Source organism: Rhincodon typus, chromosome 30, assembly GCF_021869965.1.
Source record: "Rhincodon typus isolate 14 chromosome 30, sRhiTyp1.1, whole genome shotgun sequence".
NCBI classification, from domain to species: Eukaryota; Metazoa; Chordata; class Chondrichthyes; order Orectolobiformes; family Rhincodontidae; genus Rhincodon; species Rhincodon typus.
Genome location: NC_063361.1, coordinates 28,092,162 through 28,113,055, shown reverse-complemented (window position 1 = coordinate 28,113,055; position 20,894 = coordinate 28,092,162). Strand labels below are relative to the sequence as shown.

Below are 20,894 nucleotides of genomic sequence, written 5' to 3'. Positions count from 1 at the left end.
TAATTTTGCAGATGACACTAAAATAGGCAGTATTGTGGACAGCGAGGAAGGTTATCAGAAATTGCAGCAGGATCTTGATCAGCTGGGGAAGTGGGCCCAGAAACGGCAAATATAGCTTAATCATAGATTAGTGTGAGGTGTTGTGTTATGGAAAATCAAATCAAGGCAGGAGTTTCGTGGTGAATGGTAGGGCCTTAAGGAGTGTAGTGGAACAGAGGGACGGACCTTGGAGTTCAGGTGCGTGGTTCTCTGAAAATGGAGTCACAGGTAGACAGAGCAGTGAAGACGACTTTTGGCATCCTGGCCTTCATCAGTCAGGGCACTGAGTATAGAAGTTGGGAAGTTATGTTGCTGTTGTACAGGATGTTGGTGAGGCCGCACTTGGAGTATTGTGTTCAGTTTTGGTCACCTTGCTATAGGAAGGATGTTATTAAACTGGAAAGAGTGCCAAAGAAATTTACAAGGATGTTGCTAGGACTCAAGGATCTGAGTTATAGGGAGAGGTTGAACAAGCTAGGACTTTTTTCTTTCGAGTGTAGAAGAATGAAGGGGGATCTTATTGAAGAGTATAAGGTCATGACAGTCATGGATAAGGTGAATGCACTCAGTCTTTTTTCCAGGGTTGGGGAATCAAGGACTAGAGGGCATCAGTTTAAGGAAAGAATAAATGGGAACCTGAGGGGCAACTTTTTTACACAGACGGTGATGTGCATATGGAATGAGCTGCTCGTGGAAGTGTAATAGGGGCTGATACATTAATAACATTTAAAAGGCATTTGGACAAATACATGGATAGGAAAGATTTAGAAGGATATGGGTCAAGTGCAGGGAAATGGGGATAGCATGGATGGACATTTTGGTCAGCATGGACCAGTTTGGGCCAAAGGGCCTGCCTCCTTGCTGTTGGACTCTAAACCCAGCTGCCAGACTATTCCTCTCACTCTGCTTTTCTCTGAAGCCAATTATGTGATGGATTTGCCCTGTTGGGGAGCAGTGGTCAGAGGGACTGCAGCTTGGGCGTCCAACGCATCCTAACCTGCACTTTCCGTGACAATTCACACCAGACTCTGATATCACGGCCAGTCTCACTTGTCGTAGAAATCTACAACACAGAAAAAGACCCTCCAATCCATGGAGTCTGCACTGGTCAAAAACACCTCTTCTAAACCCATCTTCGAATACTTCACCCATAGCAAGTGTACATCAAAATACTTCTTATCCAAACCTACTTCTGATGATTGGTATCACTGAAGTAGAAAAGTAACATGTCACTTCAGGAAATCAGGAATTATAGTATCAACAAAAAGCACTCTGCATCATTGTAGAATAAATATAACTTTATTCTTTTGCCAGTAGACTTCATGAAAAGTTTAACAGTAACATCTGCACAGAGAAAGCCTTGTTATAGGAAATCTTACTGTACAGTCTGACTTGGTACACTAACACATCCATGAACAGAACAAGAACTCGCCATTAACAGTGGAGGTGTCAGGTTAATGATCCACCTAAATGTGTAACTGTACCTTTTATTCTGATAAAACCACAGGTGGCTGTTTTACAATAGAAAAACTTGTGTAAAATCTGACACTGAATTGGGCCACATTGCCACTTACAAACACAGAGACAGATGTGCTGTCACTGGGCTGGGAAGAAGGTGGGGAAGGGACGTGCTTGGGAGGAATTCATTCACAAGGTAGAGCAATAAGATCATATCCGTGAACAAGGGGAACGTACACTGCAGCCAGGGAAGGAAGTTTGCATCATGATCTCTAACTCACAGTGACCTAAACATTTGCGCCCCATTAGTTCTGGGTCACAATCAAGAGTAGGTACCTTCTTCCTCTTGTGCACTTCAATGACTGCAAGACTTGATTGGGAAATATGCCACCTTTTCACTGTGCCTGTTTTGAGCAATTTCAGACCATGCACTGAAAATGAACTTGCAATAATAACAATGGCCAGCGGGTGGCCCCATTTGCTTACGTTTGCCGTGGTTGTGGTTAAGCAGCAAAAGGCAAATAGACCTAGGTTGAGACTGCGTCATTCAAATTGAGAGCTAAAACTCCAATAAATATTATATATATATAAAAAATTAATACTGAGCTGTGAATTCTCCTTTTAAACGAAAACTGAAGCCATTTTAATACGGAGAATTTGCCCAAAAATAAAATCTGCGCAAAATAACTTTAAAGCTGAAAAGGCATTAGTTTTGCACCTTTCTAAAGCTACTCTCCTGGAATAGGCACTGGACTATGAGGAAGAAGGTCGAATAATTGGTGCTAACTCTTCATCTGCTACATTCTCCAGAGATTATAGAACAGGTGTAAATTGTACAATTGATCTCCAATTTTAAGACACTTCCACTGAAATTGCCAGTAAAATTGATCGTCCGAACTATCAGGTGGAATCGGCAAAGTGTAAATCTGGGTGCACCAAGTATATTCTTTTATTGAAGGGGGGTGTCGGGAGGGCCATAACTCTCCAGCAATGTGCTGGATGGATGTCACTGAAGCACAAACAAGATATGGATTGCGTTAAACTTTACATCAAGCGAGTTTGTGATCTCTCAAAACAAAAGGATACTTCTGGAGTTAATACCTACTGTACTGATCTTGCACTCCTGGTACTGTGTTGTGAGTCATGTTGCAGGAGAAAGACCTCTGACTTGCATATGCCAGCTGCCTCATTTTGTCTCCTTTTGCTCATCACTACTTAGCCCCGTGGAAATGGGGGCCTGTGAATTCTCTTGCATCTGACTGCAACTCACAGCACCAAAACATTCACCCCCACCCAGAAATCCTGGCTGGGCACCTAGGCTCGAAAAGCACGCCTTCCCCTCCTACAGGGTCAATTGGTAGTGGTGAGAGGTGCCCTTGTTTGACAGGACAAACTAGCAGGTAGAGGTATCCTTCTAGCTAAGTGCACATCCTCACTGTCTGGTACCAGTGCAGCGCTCCCCAGTCACGTCAATGTGTTTCGGTGCTCTGCTGCACACTGCCTTGTTCTTCATGTAAAGCTCAAATTAATCTAAACTTCAAAAACTGTCCCGGCTGAATCTCATCCCAGACTGACAGCCAGTAATTTTGTACAGCCCTGACGATCCCTTTTAACCTTCACACCAGAGCAGAGGACTTTGTTTCCTTATCCTTCCCAGTTCTTCGTCTTGTCAAAGTGATTTACGTTCAGTCAGGAGCTGAAGAAATCCCATCATCTGAGACCTCAGCATCAACAGAATAAAAGACCTTGATCTTTGCTGGAAACATACGCACTGCAAGATCTTGGACCTGCAAATGGATTTCTAATTTTGACAAAGGGTTGAAGGTCAAAATAATCGCTTCAAATTTGATGCGATAAAATTCATCAATGACTTGTCTCCCCACGCCCACCCCAATCTCTTGGTCTAATCTTTCTCATTGAGGAGCCCAGCTTGATTGAAAATGGTTTCAGTTTATTTGGCTTGCTTTCCCAGTTTTACCCTTTGTTCAGCTGAATTGTTCCCACAATCAGTTCTCCATTACCTTTCTTCACAAAATACGAGTCAGTTGAGAGCTTTGGTGATCGGCATGAAAGGTCATGCTACTAGGCTGGCTTGAACATTTGAATACAGCATAAAAACAAAAATAAAAATCTGAAAATAAAGTACTGGCACCAGAGAAAGTGACCATGAAGCTGTTGGATTGTCATAAAAACTCTACTGATTCAACTAATGTCCTTCAGGGAAGGAAACCTGCTATCTTTACCTGGCCTAGAGCTGACTCTAGACCAGCACCAATGTGGTTGAGTTGTAACTGTGCTGCGGACAGTTACTCAGTCAACATTAAACCTCTAACCAGTGATTTGAGAAAGCATCTCGCTGTCACGTTCTCTCGGTAATGAGGAGTGGGCAATAATGCTGAGTCATCTCAGAGGTCCCCTCAAATAGTAAAGAGAGGAAAAGGAACAATCCAGGTTTGTGCCTCCTTGGAAGAGTGGTTTGGCCCGGCCTTGGTCGGGATTTGCGGGTTGGCGAGAGAGGTAGAGTGTGGGTGAACGAGGAACTTTGAAGGAGTGGTGTTCTGCCTCAGCCCCATGACAGCGCACTTGCATCCAGTCAGGCCTGTTTCACTCTTAGAATTGCGTGCGTGTTCAAACACGGCAGCTTCAAATATCAAAAAAAAATTCCAATGCCGGTTAAAGCGATAACTATAACAAGGTCACTGAGAGTCAAACAAAGTGAGGTCGAAAGGCAATCAATCATTCCTTTGAATGAACCATCAGAACACCCTGAGCACTATGCTGGTCAATGGTCACAGTACACCACGGTCATATCCTGAGAAACTCAAATTCCTTTTTTGCCAGTGACACTGCTGGATGCGACTGAGCCTCCTGTGTAAACTGCAGTCAAATTAATTCACCAATAACTTCCCAGTCGGTATATATGATCAGTGAGGACGAAGAAGTATTTGGTTGACAAAATATACTCCACTTCACCTCCACAGATATACTTCAAGACAACCGGAGTTGGCACACAATCTCAGAATCCAATCAATTAAAGCCAAAGGATACAGGGTCCTTGCCAACGAGTAGGCCTGCGCTGTAACTATGACTCACTTTCGGTCTCAGACAGTGAAAGGGCACCATCTGGTGCAATAAACTCTCGATCACAGTGAGGGGCATGAGGTGGGACCCTAGTGTGGGATTGCACGTGCACAGACATGACACGGCTCCCTTGCTATCCAGTGGCCTGTGCACAATATTTCAGATCTACACGGTACTTCAGAGCTGTGCTTACTCTCAGAAACAAATGTGCTTCAAATGAACATCCAATCAACAAAGGCGTAAAAGTAAAGATTGGAAACCTGTTGTGAGTACATTAAACAGAACAGCATATTTACAGACATCCCTAGTGGAACCTAGTTACCTTCATTATCTTCCAGCTCGTATGCAACTCATTTCAAAAATGTGATGACATCATCATGCTTTTCCTTCCTCCTCTGGTAAATCCAATCTAACAGTTCACAAAAATAATTCATGAAATGTTTCACTCGTATAAACTTTTCTTTGTTCGAATTCCTTGTTTTTGGATGCTACTGGATTTTCTGCTGGTGACCCAGTCTATCAGCTAGTATTATATGAGATTATGAAAGATAAACAGAGAGGAAAAATATTTCAAAAAAAATTAACACAAATGGTCCTTATAGTTCTCTCTTGGCGTTAAATCAAAGCGAGTTGTAAAACCAGAAGCTGAAGGCTTGCAATGTGGAGCAGAGTCTGCTTCAAGAATGGTGATTCCTATTTTCAAGAGGGAAGAGGAAGGCATGGGTGTATAACTGTATGCGTGTGCGTGTGCGTGCATGCGTGTGTGTGTGTACGGGTTTTTTTCTCAGCTGCTCACACAGCCTTGAATTCAGTGTCCATCTCAGTTAAGCATGTTTGAAAGAGCTTCCAGCGTGGTTATGCACAGTGTGTAAGTTCCAACTCAGTCCCAATCGCCTTCCACAAGCTGCAGAGTATGTGGCAAACAATACTGTGGCTCTCCTGTGAACATTTTACCCTCACGTCAAGCGTCCATGTGAGTGAGAGTCTGACTCACTAGCTCCTTCTCTGGAAGCTATGGTGACTGAGTGTTTGGACTACTGCTGGCAGAGCTTGGGGACATACTCGGGCTGCTACACACACGCGCAGCGCTGCTTTTACTACAAGGTGAGGATGAAGGATCGATTCCATCAGAATTTTCCAGCATTTCCTGAATAAGCGGTGGCATGGATCCAGGGATCTCCATTTTGAGGGTGATGACCCGCTCAGCTCCTAGAAACAGAGAGAGAGAGAATAGACACAACGATACCACAGAGAAATGGAGATGAAAGGTTTGCAGTGATGTTTTTTTCCCAAATTACCAAATATCAGAGGCTGGCACTGACAATGTTGGGGGACTTCAGCAGTAGAGATCAGATGTAAAGGACAGTATTGTCCAAAGATGTGCAGGTTAGGTGGATTGGCCGTGCTAAATTGCCCACAGTGTCCAGGGATATGCAGGCTAAGTGGATTAGTCAAGGGAAATGCAGGGTTACAGGCATTAGGGTTGGGGGTCTGGGTGGGATGCTCTTTGGAGGGTCGGTGTGGACTTGATGGGTTGAATGGCCTGCTTCCACATAGTAGGGATTCTATGATTGCAAATGCACTAATAATCTGGGGTGGCCGAGTGGTACTGTCACTGGTCTAGTACACAGGCCCAGTCTAATGTTCTGGCGACATGGGTTTGAATCCCACCATGGCAGATGGTAAAATCTGAATTCAATAAAAAATCAGGAGTTAAAAAGTTGACCTAATGGTCACCATGTAACCACTGTCACAAAATGAAAAACTCATCAAGTTTACTCATATCCTTAAGGAAGGAAATCTGCCACTCTTACCTGGTCTGGTCTCCATGTGATTCTAGACACATCAATGTGGGTGACACTTCCCCCTGGGCCTAACCGGCGATGCCCACACCCCACGAGCGAATAAAGAAAGTTGAACTGCTCTTGCCATCTGCTTCATCACATTTTGTGATCATCATGAGTACTATTTTCATGAAGCAGTCTTTATATTCTTTTCCATTTCTCCCATTTATAAATTAATGAGATGTTCTCTATGGCAAGGGGGTTGCATACATGTAAGCGGGTGTTATTGATGATGGTGGGTGATACCATGGTCCTGCATGGATGTTAAAGTTGTTACATCCAAACATTGTGAGGGAAGAACGGGGAATGAGTTTTCCACCAGGCTTGCAGTTGGCTTCTGCTTTATTAGCAGTACTTGAGTATCAGTGGACTGACGCTGTGTCTTTCTTGTGGTGCAGGCTGGGCCAGTGTATGTTTTGGACTGAGTGGTTTGCCTGGCCATTCCAGAGGACAATTAAGAGCCAACCATACTGCTGTTGGGCTGAAGTTACATGTATTCCAGCCCACATAAGGACGACGGACTTCCTTCCCTAAAGGATATTAACGAACCAGACAGGTTTTTACACCAATTCATAGCCGCCATTATGGAGACCATTTTCCATCTCCAAATGTTGTGAACGGAATTTAAATTCCGCCAGCTGCAATGGGGCAATTTGAACCCATAGAATGTCCAGAGAACCTTAGCCAAGGCCTCTGACATTATCACTACACCAGCATCTCCATCATCATGCACAGTCTGGGCAGTATTCTGTCACTGTCCACACCAAACCTCCAAAGAGCACTGCACCCAGACCCACCCCTACCCTCTCCCTGTAACCCTGCATTTTCCCAAAGCCAATCCACCTAGCCTGCACATCCCTGGACACTACAGGCAATTTAGCACGGCCAATCCACCCTAATCTGCACATCTTTGGACTGTGGGAGGAAACTGGAGCACCCGGAGGAAACACACGCAGACACGGGGAGAATGTGCAAACTCCACACAGACAGTTGCCCGAGGGTGGAATCAAACCCAGGTCCCTGGCGCTGTGAGGCAGCAGTGCTGACCACTGAGCCACCGTGCTTGCCCCTGAAGATAAGAAGTAAATTTTAACGAATACAGCCATTTAAAGGTATATGACCTGAGGGTATGAAATAATGCCAGCCTTACAAAGCTCGCAATTTTTATTAATATATACTCAAAATGAAGACTGATGGTTAACAACTTCTATTGCATCTCCATGCCAGCCATGATGCAACCAAGCAGCACCCTCTCCTAATGCTGTACAAACTGGTGCTCCCTTTCCAAGTTTTTTTCCTGTGTGTCAACCCTGTCGATTGCAAGACAAAAAGCTCTGATTTTTGTGTCATCTGTGATGCCTTGCATTTAGCAATATTCAGAACTTGGTCAAAAATGTCTTGTCGGAAATTAATCTGCCATCAACTGATACATCATATCTGGTATAATGCAAGGGCTGAGAAATGGGTGGCCTTGTTCTTATTGAACTACAATGCTTCTGCCAGCCCCCTACAGTGATCAGCTTCTCAGTCCTGATGATATGGATCACGGTGCACTTCCATGTTGCAGGTGCATTTCATAATAGCCTCCTGCACACTCACCTTTGGCACTAATGCTGCGCAGATCTGTGATCTTCATCAGCATTTTCGGGAACATGTGTGGCTTGTTTGGCCTCCTTTTCCTCACATAGATCTTCAGAGCTTCTAACAATGGTTCCTGCAGCTTGTCCACTTTCTCTGGCTCTTCCAGGTCCTGACGGTCTACAAAATAAAAGTACATCACTATTAGTAAGTGCTATACCCCTATATTCCTCAGTCAACTTCTCCCAATCAGTATGGTTAACATGGACAGCGTGCGCAGCAGTTGTGACAATACTGTACTTCCTGAATCCCAACTTGTACTTGACCTCATTTGTCAATCAACCATTTGCTTGTAATTTTACACTGGCTCCCAGTCTGGCATATGCCAAATTTTAAAATATCACCTTTGTTTCCAAATCTATCAATGAGGTTCCTCCTCTTTCTCTGTAACCTCCATCAGACTTAGAGCCCTCGGTGATCCACTGCTCTAGTTCTGGCTCCTTGTGTATTCCTGAACCTGTTTGTTACACAATTGGCTGCCTCTCTCTCCTTTTTTTAAGTTGTTCTTTAATGACTACCTTTTTGATTGAAGACATTGTCACCTACTCCAAAATCTCCATTAATACAAGGTGGCACCAATACGAATAGAGTTACCCCTAACCTTAGTCCTGCTACCACAGGGCGTGGTTGAATGAATAATTTAGATACATTTATGGAAAAACTGGACAACCGATGGGTAAGAAGGATGCAAAAAGATGTGGGAATAGAGGGTTACAATGGTAGATTTAGATGAAGAAAGATGGGATAAGCTAGTGTTAAGAATAAATGCCAGTGACCTTATAAAGGTTTATAAAATCATAAGGGGCATAGATAAGGTGAATGACAAGGGTCTCTTCCCTAACATGGGGGAGTTCAAAACCAGGGGCATATTTTTAAGGTGAGAGGAGAAGGTTTTAAAAAGGACATGAGGGGCGACCTTGATACACAGAGAGTGGTTCATGCATGGAATGAACTGCCAGAGGAAGTGGTGGATGCAGGTGCAGTTACATTTAAAAGACATTTGGATTAGTACATGACGAGGAAAGATTTGGAGGGATATAGGTCAAGCACAGGCAGGTGGGACTAGTTTAGTTTGGGAGCATGGACCGGTTGGACTGTGTTGGTCTGTTTCCCTGCTGTATGACTCTTTGACTATTCAGCAGTGGTGTGCATCATAGCCAAGGCCAATTCTGTTTTCATTTCCCATTCACACACACCTGCTCGCTCCAACAGGGGGTTACAAACATTAAGCAAGAACAGAAATCCATGCTGATTTTCATTCTTCTCAACCATAAGTTGTGAAGGGCAATTTAACCTCTTAAATTACCATTTCAGCCCTTATTGGGAATTGAACAAGACATTTTGGTGTGTATAAGTGGGGGAACAAGACAAGGTGGAATTCAAAGGCTTTCTTAACAGCTCTAAAGGACAACAATACTCCTTTAGGAGTCTGCAAAACTTCAGTTTTTACAATGAACAGATTGATGGAGAATTTTGCAGGTGCATTCCAAAGAGAACAGTCAAAAACTCAAATCAATAAAATTACATACAGTTGCGTGTATCACAAACATTTATTCTTATAAACTAACTGCTGCTCACAAATAGAATTCCATCACAATGTCTTGCAGTATCTATTTTGAGGTCAGTCTCTGATGAAGAAAAGCACCCACTGGGATTTGAATGGAGAATGTGTTCATGCTCTTTTCACTATCATCTACTTTGCTGTCTGTATCATGTGAATTATATTTAAAACATTGGTAGATAGAATATAATGTGGTGAAATGTGATTCACATTTGTAGGAAGAAGAAAGAGAAAAAAAATGGGGTTAAAATGGTGAGAAATTATTGACTATTATTGCCTGGGGGTAAGGGTGATCTTATACACAAATATCAGAAAGTTAACACGATGGTACAGCCAACAAATAGGTGGACAAATTGGTTCATATATGGAATGAACTGACAGACGAAGTGGTAGATGCAGGTACAGTTACAACATCTAAAATACATTTGGACAAGTATATGAATAGGAAAGGTTTAGAGGGATATGGGCTAATCATAGGCAAATGGGACTAGTTTAGTTCGGGAAACTTGGTTGGCATGGACAAGGTGGACTGAAGGGTCTGTTTCCACTCTGTATAACTCGATTACTCTAACACTCATCAGTCAGAAAGGACACGATCGTCTCATTTGCCTGGATTAGATTCGAAGTCAAATCCCAGTAGTTTAAAGAATAGTGTTCAAAGAATATGTATTCGATAGTCCTCCAATCAGATGCATAAACAAGCTTTCATGTGTGCCCAATACCCTCTGGGCAACTTGATCCAGGACCCAAGTCATTGCAATATGCTGTATCATATATACACTCTTTCTTTTCCCCCTCATTTAATTTGTCACCAACCTTCTTCCCTTCTCTTTTGAAAGGCATTCACTTCTTCAAGGGATAATTTCCAAAGTACCAATCATTTTTCTGACAATCTACCTAAGTTGTTATTCTGAATATAGACCACTGATAGCAGCGACCTGGTAACTGGGGGAAACTGGACAGTCAACCTTGATGCTGTCCATCCCCCGTCTGTCCCATGGAAGTAATCAGGAGCAGGAGCTCGGACTGACTTTTGGTTCATTAACCCAGAGTTTTCATAGGAGAACTGAAGCTACATCTTGACCCTCATCCTGTGGATACAAGTTTAATTTATACAAAGCTTAAAACAATGTCTCTCAGTACACCCTTCTTCATAGACGTTCTTCATAGTTCAAGTTCTTCAAGTTCTTCATAGGGAATAAGTTGTGGAAAATGGAGAATTGATTCAAGAACACGAAATGAACAGATGAAACAGGAGGAGTAGATCACATGGGGCCTGGAGCCCACTCCCTGATCCCAAAGGATCAGATATCTGTCCACATCATGCTTAGATGTGCTCAACGATGAACCATCCACAATGCTGTATGGTAGGGAATTCCAAAGATTTAACGCACACAGTGAAGAATTTTCTCCTCCTCACAGCTCTAAATGAATATCCCCTTATCCTTGGAACAATGACCAACAGTCCTGCTGTTCCCCCAGTCATTCTACATTCCTCAGGCAGAGGAAACAACTTCTCAATGTTTACCCTGTCAAAACCCTTCAGAATTTCATACATTTCAATGAGACCACCTCTCAATCTTCTAAACATCAGAGTGTTGAGGCCTATATTTCTAAGCCTCTCATCATAGACAACCCTCTCAACCCAGGAACCATTCTAATGAATCTTCACTGTCCCACTTCCAATACAAGTACATCTTGATGAATGACGAGTCGATTTGTTTCAGATGTTGATGCTTGGCCACTGGGAACACTCCCGTTACCCTCAAATATGGCTCAGAAATCTGTACTTCCATCTCAGCTATAGGGAGAATGCTTACCTCTTGCAGCTCATCTGACAGCATCATTTCCTTAAATGCAGAAATGCCTACAAATCAGTTTAGATTATATTCTCAAGCCCTGGAGTGGGATTTTAATGCACCCCCTCTGAGCTGGCAAGACTACCAATTGAGCCTAAATCGCCATAAAAAGAGGTAAAAGGGTTAATAATTATTCAGTGCAAGTTTTATTTAAATTGCTATTTGTAGAGTTGCTTACATTTTGTTGACTGCGTTTCACTTTAGTTAGTTTTATAGCTGCCGACAGATGAAATGTCAATTGATGTCCTAATAAAGCCATATGTTACAAACACCAGAGGGTGATATAAGCCTGTACCAACGCTCTCCTTATGTCAATCAAAACCTGTTGAGAAGACAGGCTATATTTCCAACCATCAGTCTATGCTCTGAGGCCACCAGTTCTTGAATTTATATAATTGGTTGGCAAGTAAACCCTGAATGTTACTTATCTGCTGACTACTGATTGGACCTAGTTGTTCATGTAGCCATATAATGTTAACAACCTATAGTTTAAGTCAGGATGTTAGCATTACACTTTGACTGTATCTCATTGCTGTACCTCTGCAATCCAGCAGACAGCATTTAAATGCAATGAAGTAAATTTAAAGCAAAACCTCAGGGACCAGATTTTAAAAAAACACAAGGCTGTGTCATATTTTGATCTTCAAACTGAATTCACCAGCTTTCTCTGCCTCCCACTTTTTTATTGCAGCAGTTCATTTCTTTTGCTCTTCGACCAGATACCTTGACGCAGGGAGGAAACAGTGAGGAAATTAACGTGGCACTGTCAAACCAATTTACTCAGTTTCTGGTAGCGTGTTTTTCTACCAACAGCAAAGGTTCTGCTCCTCTACTGATCGCTGACATCATCAATCAAAAGAACGCTGTTAAAAATAAAACATCGAGCCTTATTTCCCAACGTGTTCACTGTTTTAATTTTCAAAACTCAGCCTCCCAATTGTCACAATTTCACTTTGCCTTTCTGCTATTTTGCCTTGTTGCCGTTCCCTTCTCGTGGCCTCTGTTGATGGTATTGACAACAGGCAGTGATACTCCTCCAACGCCCCCCCCAAAAAAACAGCAGATATCCGAGAGCCACGGAGTTGTTCATGCATGATTCAAAGTGGAGTGGCATGGGATCCAAATTTTCTACACATCTGGTATCAAATATAGGCTTTCTGGCAAGGATTGCTGGATAGCAGGAACGCTGACTGATTTCCTCCTCCTTAAACACAGGATAATTGAGAGCAATTGTAGCATCCCCTAGCCCAACTTTAGTCAAGATCAGTTGAATGACTGCAGACAGAAGATTAAACTTTCTGGTTAAAATGGCTCAGGAATTCTATGACTAAACATGCATGCCCTGTCACTGATGTTAAAACTTTTTTGCTTTTAGAAATTGCTGTCAAACAATCCTGATAAACTACTATCAATCTATAAAACTTAACTTTTGGAAGAATTCTCAGCATTATTAAAGTTACAGAATCCACCTCTAGCCTAGATTGTTAGGCTGGCGAACAAAACTAGCTTTGCTAGAGTCCACTGGACTTTGTTTGGAGTGTTGATAGTAAGCTATCATTTAATATTCAACAGAACTGAAATATTTCTAACTCTGAAATAAGTCAAGCTTCAAAGATAGGCTGGTTTTGTTAGTTGGAGGATATGTTTGGTAGATTGCTTTGGTGCTTGCTGCATTTCTCAGTGTAGTAGAGTGAGCAATATGTTCCTTCAAGTATGTAGTGAAGCTAAATGTGGCTGTGTTCTTCAAAATCCAGTTGGGTTAGATGTGATGCTTCCTCTGTAGAATGTGGTAAGATTGAAGGTGGCTGGTGTTACCTGTAGAGTGAAGTTACAAAAATACCAGGAATAGAAGCAGGAGTAGGGTGCTCAGGCCTTTAAACCCACTCATTTGAGATCATAGCTGATCTTCTGCTTCAGCAACATATTCCTGCACTATGCCAAAATCCCTTGATGCTTTTAATATGTGGAAACCTATTAGTCTCAGTCTTGAACATACTCAATAACTGAGCCTCCACATACCGTGGGATAGAGAATTCCAAAAACTCACCACTCCCTAAGTGAAGGTGATTGTCCTCACTTCAGTTTCCCAAATGGCCTGCCTGTCATTCTGAGATTGTGCCTGGTTTTATATCCTCGAGGGAGAGGAAACATAGTGCCCGCATCTACCTTGTCAATCCATGTAAGAATTTTATATGTTTGACTGAGATCGTCTATAATTCTTCTACGCTCCAGAGAATAAAGGTCCAATCTATTTAATTTTTTTTCAAATGACAATCTGTCCATCTCAGGAATTAGTCTGATGAACTATTCATTGCATTCCCTCTAAGGAAAGTATATCCTTTCATAGGTAAGGAAGTCAAAACGGCACATAATACCCTAGGGCGTAGTTTCACCAAGGCTTTATACTGTCATAGCAAGATATTTTTACTCCTATAATCAAACTGTCTCATGTAAAAGGTCAACACGTTATTTTCCTTCTTAATTGCTTGCTGTATTTGCATGCTAACTTGTAGTGACTCATGAACAAGGACAGTCAAATCTCTTTGAAGTTCAACACATCTGGGCTTCTCATCATTTAAGAAATACTCAGCATTTCTGTGTTCCCTACCAAAACCGCACAAGGATAACCTCACATTTCTTCACATTGTATTCTGTCTGCCAAATTTGTGCCTACTCACTGCGTCTCCAAATCATTTTGAAGTGTCTTTGCATCCTCCTGATTACTCATATCTCCACTTAGGTTGAAGTGGAGATGAAAGATTTGTGTGAGTGGAACTTGGAAGCATTGGACTGGATCCAGTAATAGCATGGACTGAAAATGCCTGTCCTTCAAAGGTTTAGTGGGGAAGGGAGGCACCACTGTTCTTTTGGGCTGGGAGAATGTCCCATCATTTTGGTGTAATGAAAAGAAACAAATAAATCCCTGTACCTGATGGGACATTCCTCACCCCCAGTATCCAATGTCTTGGGTAAGTAACAACTCATCCTCAGTTCAGTGAATATGGCCTACTTTGAGACTTTTCGCTTTCCATACCAGCCATCCTATCTCGTTTAAGGTTTCTGATGCTGGAAAAGCATCAGGGAAATGTGGGCATTAATGGAGTTGTTGGGTTAGCCTCCAGTCTACAGTTTAAACAGTGAGGATTCCTTAAGCTACAAAACAAATAATTTGCTTCAAGTGGGCAATACTTTAGCTGAAGAGTCTGCTGTAAATTATAACTTGATATTTAACAAAACTGAAACACTCCCAAGCTATAAAACAGTCTTTACTGGCAGTGCCCTAACTCATTTTTATAAAAAATTATTTTGCTGTTATAACGAAAACTTCATAGGCAGTTATAATCTTTTTAAGTACTGCTTTGTTTTAACCATCCCAAAATTGTTTACTTTTTTAAAAAAATTGGTAATGTAATTTAGAATCTTCTCTAATGGTTAAGGGCAGCGCTCTGAATAAAGGTCAAAGGTTCAATTGCAGATCTCTGCTCAGTATCAGCAGTTTGAGTTGCTACATTTTGTATTGGCTTTCCTGAGTTTAGGGAGAAGAAATATCAGCCCACTCCAGCTAATAACTTCATCTGGAAGTGCATGTCTAGACAGTGTAACAGAGTGGGCGTAGCTTTTACTGTGCTCCCCAAAAAGTGCATCAACACTCACTGTCTAAACTAAAAGGTAATTAATATTTGGACAAGTCACCAAGAGAGTTTGAGTCTCAATCAGGGCTAACACTTTCCGGGAAAATGGGAACGAAGCTGCCTAAAATGATTAAAAAATTGGTAAACTGGATATTCCTGGAAGAAAGGGCTGTTGTTTGGTTTGCATCAGGACAAATGCTAGAATGCCAAATTTCAAATGATTAGTTTATATTACAGGAGGAAACAGTACTGTTGGTTGACAAGTCAACTCTGATTAGCTGAGGCTTTGCCATGATGAGAACAAAGTGAACCTTGGGTTCCCCAAACTCCAAGGCAATTCCAAAAACAATGTAAAACTTGAAAATGAGAGATAGTAGGAACTGCAGATGCTGGAGAATCCGAGACAACAAGGTGCAGGGCTGGATGAACACAGCAGGCCAAGCAGCATCATAGGGGCAGAAAGGCTGACGTTTCGGTCCCAGACCCTTCATCAGAAAAGGGGGAGGGGAAGGGGGTTCTGAAATAAATCGGGAGAGACTGGGAGGCGGATAGAAGATGGATACAGGAGAGGATAGGTGGAGAGGAAACGCCCTCAACCGTGTCTCCCACATCTCCCACAACTCATCCCTCACACCCCGTCCACGTAATAAGAACCAAAAAAGAATCCCCCTCGTCCTCACGTACCACCCCACCAACCTCCGGATCCAACGCATCATCCTCCGACACTTCCGCCATCTGCAATCCGACACCACCACCAAAGACATCTTTCCCTCCCCACCCTTATCTGCTTTCCGGAGGGACCACCCTCTCCGTGACTCCCTTGTCCGCTCCACACACCCCTCCAGCCCCACCACACCCGGCACTTCTCCCTGCAACCGCAGGAAGTGCTACACCTGCCCCCATACCTCCTCCCTCACCCCCATCCCAGGCCCCAAGAAGACTTTCCACATCAAGCAGATATTCACCTGCACATCTGCCAATGTGGTATACTGCATCCGCTGTACCCGGTGTGGCCTCCTCTACATCGGGGAAACCAAGCGGAGGCTCGGGGACCGCTTTGCAGAACACCTACGCTCGGTTCGCAATAAACAACTGCAACTCTCAGTCGCGAACCATTTCAACTCCCCCTCCCATTCCTCAGACGACATGTCCATCCTGGGCCTCCTGCAGTGCCACAACGATGCCACCCGAAGGTTGCAGGAACAGCAACTCACATTCCGCTTGGGAACCCTGCGGCCCAATGGTATCAACGTGGATTTCACAAGCTTCAAAATCTCCCCTCCCCCTACCGCATCCCAAAACCAGTCCAGCTCGTCCCCGCCTCCCTAACCTGTTCTTCCTCCCACCTATCCCCTCCTCCCACCTCAAGCCGGACCCCCATCTCCTACCTACTAACCTCATCCCGCCCCCTTGACCTGTCCATCCTCCCTGGACTGACCTATCCCCTCCCTAACTCCCCACCTACACTCACCTTTACTGGCCCCATCCCCGCCTCTTCGACCTGTTTGCTTCCTCTCCTCTATCCATCTTCTATCCGCCTCCCACTCTCTCCCTATTTATTTCAGAACCCCCTTCCCCTCCCCCTTTTCTGATGAAGGGTCTAGGCCCGAAACGTCAGCCTTTCTGCTCCTATGATGCTGCTTGGCCTGCTGTGTTCATCCAGCCCTGCACCTTGTTGTCTCTAAAACTTGAAAATATTCATTTTGTTTGAAAAGAACAGGTACCTACTAATGAACATATGTCACCTCTGGCAAAGGTATATTCAAGTTCTGTACTAGCAAGAAACTAGTAACTTCCCTTATAGGTCTGTCCTACCTTTCAGTAAGATTGCCAATGACCTGTAACCTAATTCCATAAACCTAAATACCGAGAGCTAAAAATGTTTATCAATCTCAGATGTAAAATTAATGACTAATAATCACCACCTGTAGAAGAAAGTTGCAAATTTCTAGCAACCTTTGTAAGAAGAGGTATTTCTTAAAGGCCAGGCTCTATTTTTTCACCTATGTTGCTCTCATTCAAGACTCCCAACATTTGGAAATAGTTTCTATCTCGCCAATCTTGGAAACTTCGATCCAATCACTACCTCATCTTCTAAATTCTAGGGAATGCAACCATAAATTGCGCAAATTTTCCTCATATTTAATTTCTGGCACCCAGGTAACAATCTAGGTAATCTATTCTGCATTCCCTCAAGGTCTGCCTTCACCAGTAGCTTTTTTTGAAACATTATCAATGAAATATTAAACCTGTGTAAACAACTAGTTTACTGTATGTTACTGTGAATACAGACCTGTTAAACAATCATGGCACTATTTTACAATATTGCAGCTCACTTACATGTTTAGTCCTGGTTTACATTGGACTCAAAACTGAAGTGCTGGATTAAATTAGAACAAACAAATTAGTACAAACAGCCCACTTGTCACATCTGCTCTTTTTCTTAATAACTTTTTACATTTTTGTTTTCATTTTGATGTTGAAAGGTTGAATAATTTCCCACTTTTTGCAGTCAGGAACAGAATTTAAACATTTTGTCAAATGCTGGCTGACAGGTTGAGATTTTTTCAGCATATTGTGTTTTCATTTTAAGCATTCTAATATTTGGTGTCACAATTATGAAAGGGGGAAATGAAGTTGCTACAGTAGAAGAGTCGGTGAAGAGGGAGTCATCCATTTAAAATAGTTGCTGATACCTATGAGGGACATCAAGAAAATGGTTTTATGCGGAAGATGACTGTAGCAGAGAATACATTGCCACAGTGCAGTTGAGGCAGACACACACTTGTGGAAAAGTGGATAATTATTTGAAGCAGAGAAGGATACAAGGGTTGAGAGGGCAAGCAGGGCAATTTAATTTGTTTTGGATGACAGTATTCTAACAAAGACTCCATTTTGATCTCATGAACTGAACAGCCTTCTGTGTTACTAGCAGGTAGGGAAAACAAAGAAAAGTGATTGGGATGTTGGCAGGGAGGAACAGCTTCAGAAAGGATGAAACAGATTATAATGAGATGCAGAGAGAATGCTTGAGAGAAGCAGTGAGGAACAAGTGGGGAATGGGATAAAGGGACAGAAAGTTTGAGAGATTAGGGAACAGTGAAAATGTGGGAGTGGGGAGCAAAGTTTGGTGAGGAGAGAGCTGGGTGAAGGTAGGTTAGCATAATGGAAGGGAAAGTTTGAGAGAGAAAGAAGAGTGGGAACAGAAAATTATGAGCTAATTGGCAGTAGGGTTCAGAGATGAGTGAAAGGCATTCAGTCGTCCTGAATGTCCTGCTCAGGATCTCCTTAGTTTTACCAAAGATTGACAATGACTTCGAAGTAGCTTTCCATTTCTTTTAGTTTGCTGGATGAGGCTTTTGAATAATTATGTATCTGTTAATTCTGAATGTCTTGTGTATTAATTCATTATCATGGCAGAAATGTCACCCTCAACCACCTAGGGGTAAACCTGATTTCAAACAGTGGGGCATTTAAATAACTGACTTACGCTGACCCTTCCCCTTTCATATAACACACATCAGATTCCTGCCAACTGGAAAGGATAGCAATATATTCCTAAACTCTGTGAAAATTAAAGTTGGTTGCAAATGTGAATATGTTGTAGAAAGTTGTCTCATGTTTCTGCTCCTCTTACTGTGTTTATATGTGCAAGAGGAGGAGCTACCTCTTTCAGATGAGCATCTTGGTTATATTTTCCTCTGTTCGCATCTTTATTGAAAATGATACTCTGCCTACAGACTGGAGAACATCATTATCATCAACTTTTGCCTGTAATGATAATAAGCACTAAATTAAAATACCCTGCCAATGTCAGTTGTTTGCCATGGATTTTCAATGTTCTTGGCAACGGGGAAGCATGGCCTCAAATTACAGTGAAGGTTAAACTAAATCATGAAATAAAAAGTGCAGTATTAACAATATTTATTATTTACTTAGAAGTGATCCGCATTGCTGTTAATAATCTCAACATTCATTTGAGTCTAGAGCTGGCAGTCTGGGAAGTGGTTGATTTGTACTCGGGGGAATTGTTTCGTGTTTTTAGTTGGTAAAAGATAAAACATGTCCTTCATCTATTTTCCATGAATGCACTGGATAGAAAATCATGATTGGATTTTAAAAAAGAACTTACTGCATAGAGAAGGTTACTAAAATAATACACCGGAATGGTGGTGGGGGAGGGTTGCCTTATGAGAAAAGGTTGGATAGGCTAAGCTTGCAACTGCTGGTGTTTAGAAGAGCAAGAGATGACATGACTGATACACAAATGATCATGGGGAGTACTGCCAGGATTGATGCGGAAACGTTTCGCATCATCTGTACAGAAAGAAACACAGTTAGTGTTTTGAGTCTGGTATGACTTCTTCAGAATCTAAGAAGTGACTCTGAAGAAGAGTGATACCAGACTCAAAACATTAACTTTGTTTCTCTCTCCACAGGTATTGCCAGACCTGCTGAGTTTCTGAAGCATTCTGTGTTTGTTTCTGATTTGAGCATCTACAGTATTTTGCCTTTATTAGACGTGGAAAGGATTGTCTTCCTTTATGGAACGATCTAGAACAAACGGTCACTATTTAAAAATAAGGGACGGCCATTTAAAGGAGAGATGAGGCAAATCTTATTTGCCACAAAGGGCTGAGGGTCTTTGGGGACTCTTTTCCCGAAAAATTGTCAGAAATTGAATCTTTGAATATTTACAAGTTAGGTGTGGATAGATTCTTGATAAGGAAGGGAGGAGGTGAAAGGTTTTTGGGGATGGGCCAGGGTGGGGGGCGCGGGGGGAATGCGAACTTGCAGTTACAATCAGCCTGGATCTGAGTGAATGGTGGAGCAGGCTCATTGGGCCAAATGGCCTACTTCTGCTCCTTTTCCAAAACCTTTGTGTATGCCTCTTTCTTCACATTCAGTTTAATTTTGGCATTGGGGAGGCAATGGCCTAGTAGTATTATTAATCCAGAAACCCAGGTAATGTCCTGGGCACCTGGTTTCAAATTCTGCCATAATTCTGTTATTAAAAAAATCTGGGATTAAAAGTCTAGTGATAACCAGGAAACTTTTGCTGATTGTATGAAAACCCCATCTGGTTCACTAATGTCCTTTTGGGAAGGAAATCTGCCATCCCTACCCAGTCTGGCCTCCATGTGACTCCTGACAGCAATTTGGCTGACTCTCAACTGCCCTCCTGGAAATTAGGGATGGGCACTATTCACTGGCCTGGTCAGCAAAGTCCACATCCCATGAATGACTAAAAGAAAATCTAATTATTCTTATTTTTTAGTGAAATATATTTTTCCTGAACTCTATTTATTTCTGCTTTAAATGTTACATTCTGTTGTCCTCTCTGTTTGGCAATATTTTTCTCTAATTCACTTTTCTTAGGTCCACCTTCTTTAGTTGCACTCCGTCCATCAATTAATTACTTTGTGATTTGGATTATCATTCTCACATTGTAAACATTATTAACACTTGTAATCGTTGTTCTCTTGATGTTATCCTATGTTTACTCCATGTACACCCCTATATTGACTTGGAACTATGTTGCCATTCTTTCATTGGAGCTGATTCAAAATCTTGGAACTCCCTTTCACTGTAGGTGTATTACAAAGAAAAAGACCTCACTGCCATCTTCTCTGGAACAATTAGAGGTGGGCAACAAATGCTAGCCCTATCCCGCAAAAGCAGAAAAAGTGGTCTGACTAATTTACCAATACTGGTTATGAAGCAACAGTTAATAGTAAAATTATCACGTTCATGTGTATTAATGTACCACATCATAGTACAA

At 42.3% G+C, this 20,894-nt stretch overlaps 1 protein-coding gene across 4 annotated transcripts in view; it reads right to left on the bottom strand.

Annotated features, from left to right (window-relative positions):
- Positions 1 to 1,316: 1,316 nt before the first annotated feature.
- raraa (retinoic acid receptor, alpha a) overlaps positions 1,317 to 20,894 on the bottom strand; it is a 348,546-nt gene continuing 328,968 nt past the window's right edge. For all 4 annotated transcript variants that reach the window (XM_048614479.1, XM_048614478.1, XM_048614481.1 and 1 more), the window contains 2 exons: positions 8,022 to 8,180; positions 1,317 to 5,787 (listed from right to left, as the gene is read on the bottom strand). In XM_048614479.1, coding sequence (XP_048470436.1) covers positions 5,591 to 5,787; positions 8,022 to 8,180 — 356 coding nt within the window. In that variant the 3' untranslated portion in view covers positions 1,317 to 5,590. The remainder of the gene's footprint in view (positions 5,788 to 8,021; positions 8,181 to 20,894) is intronic.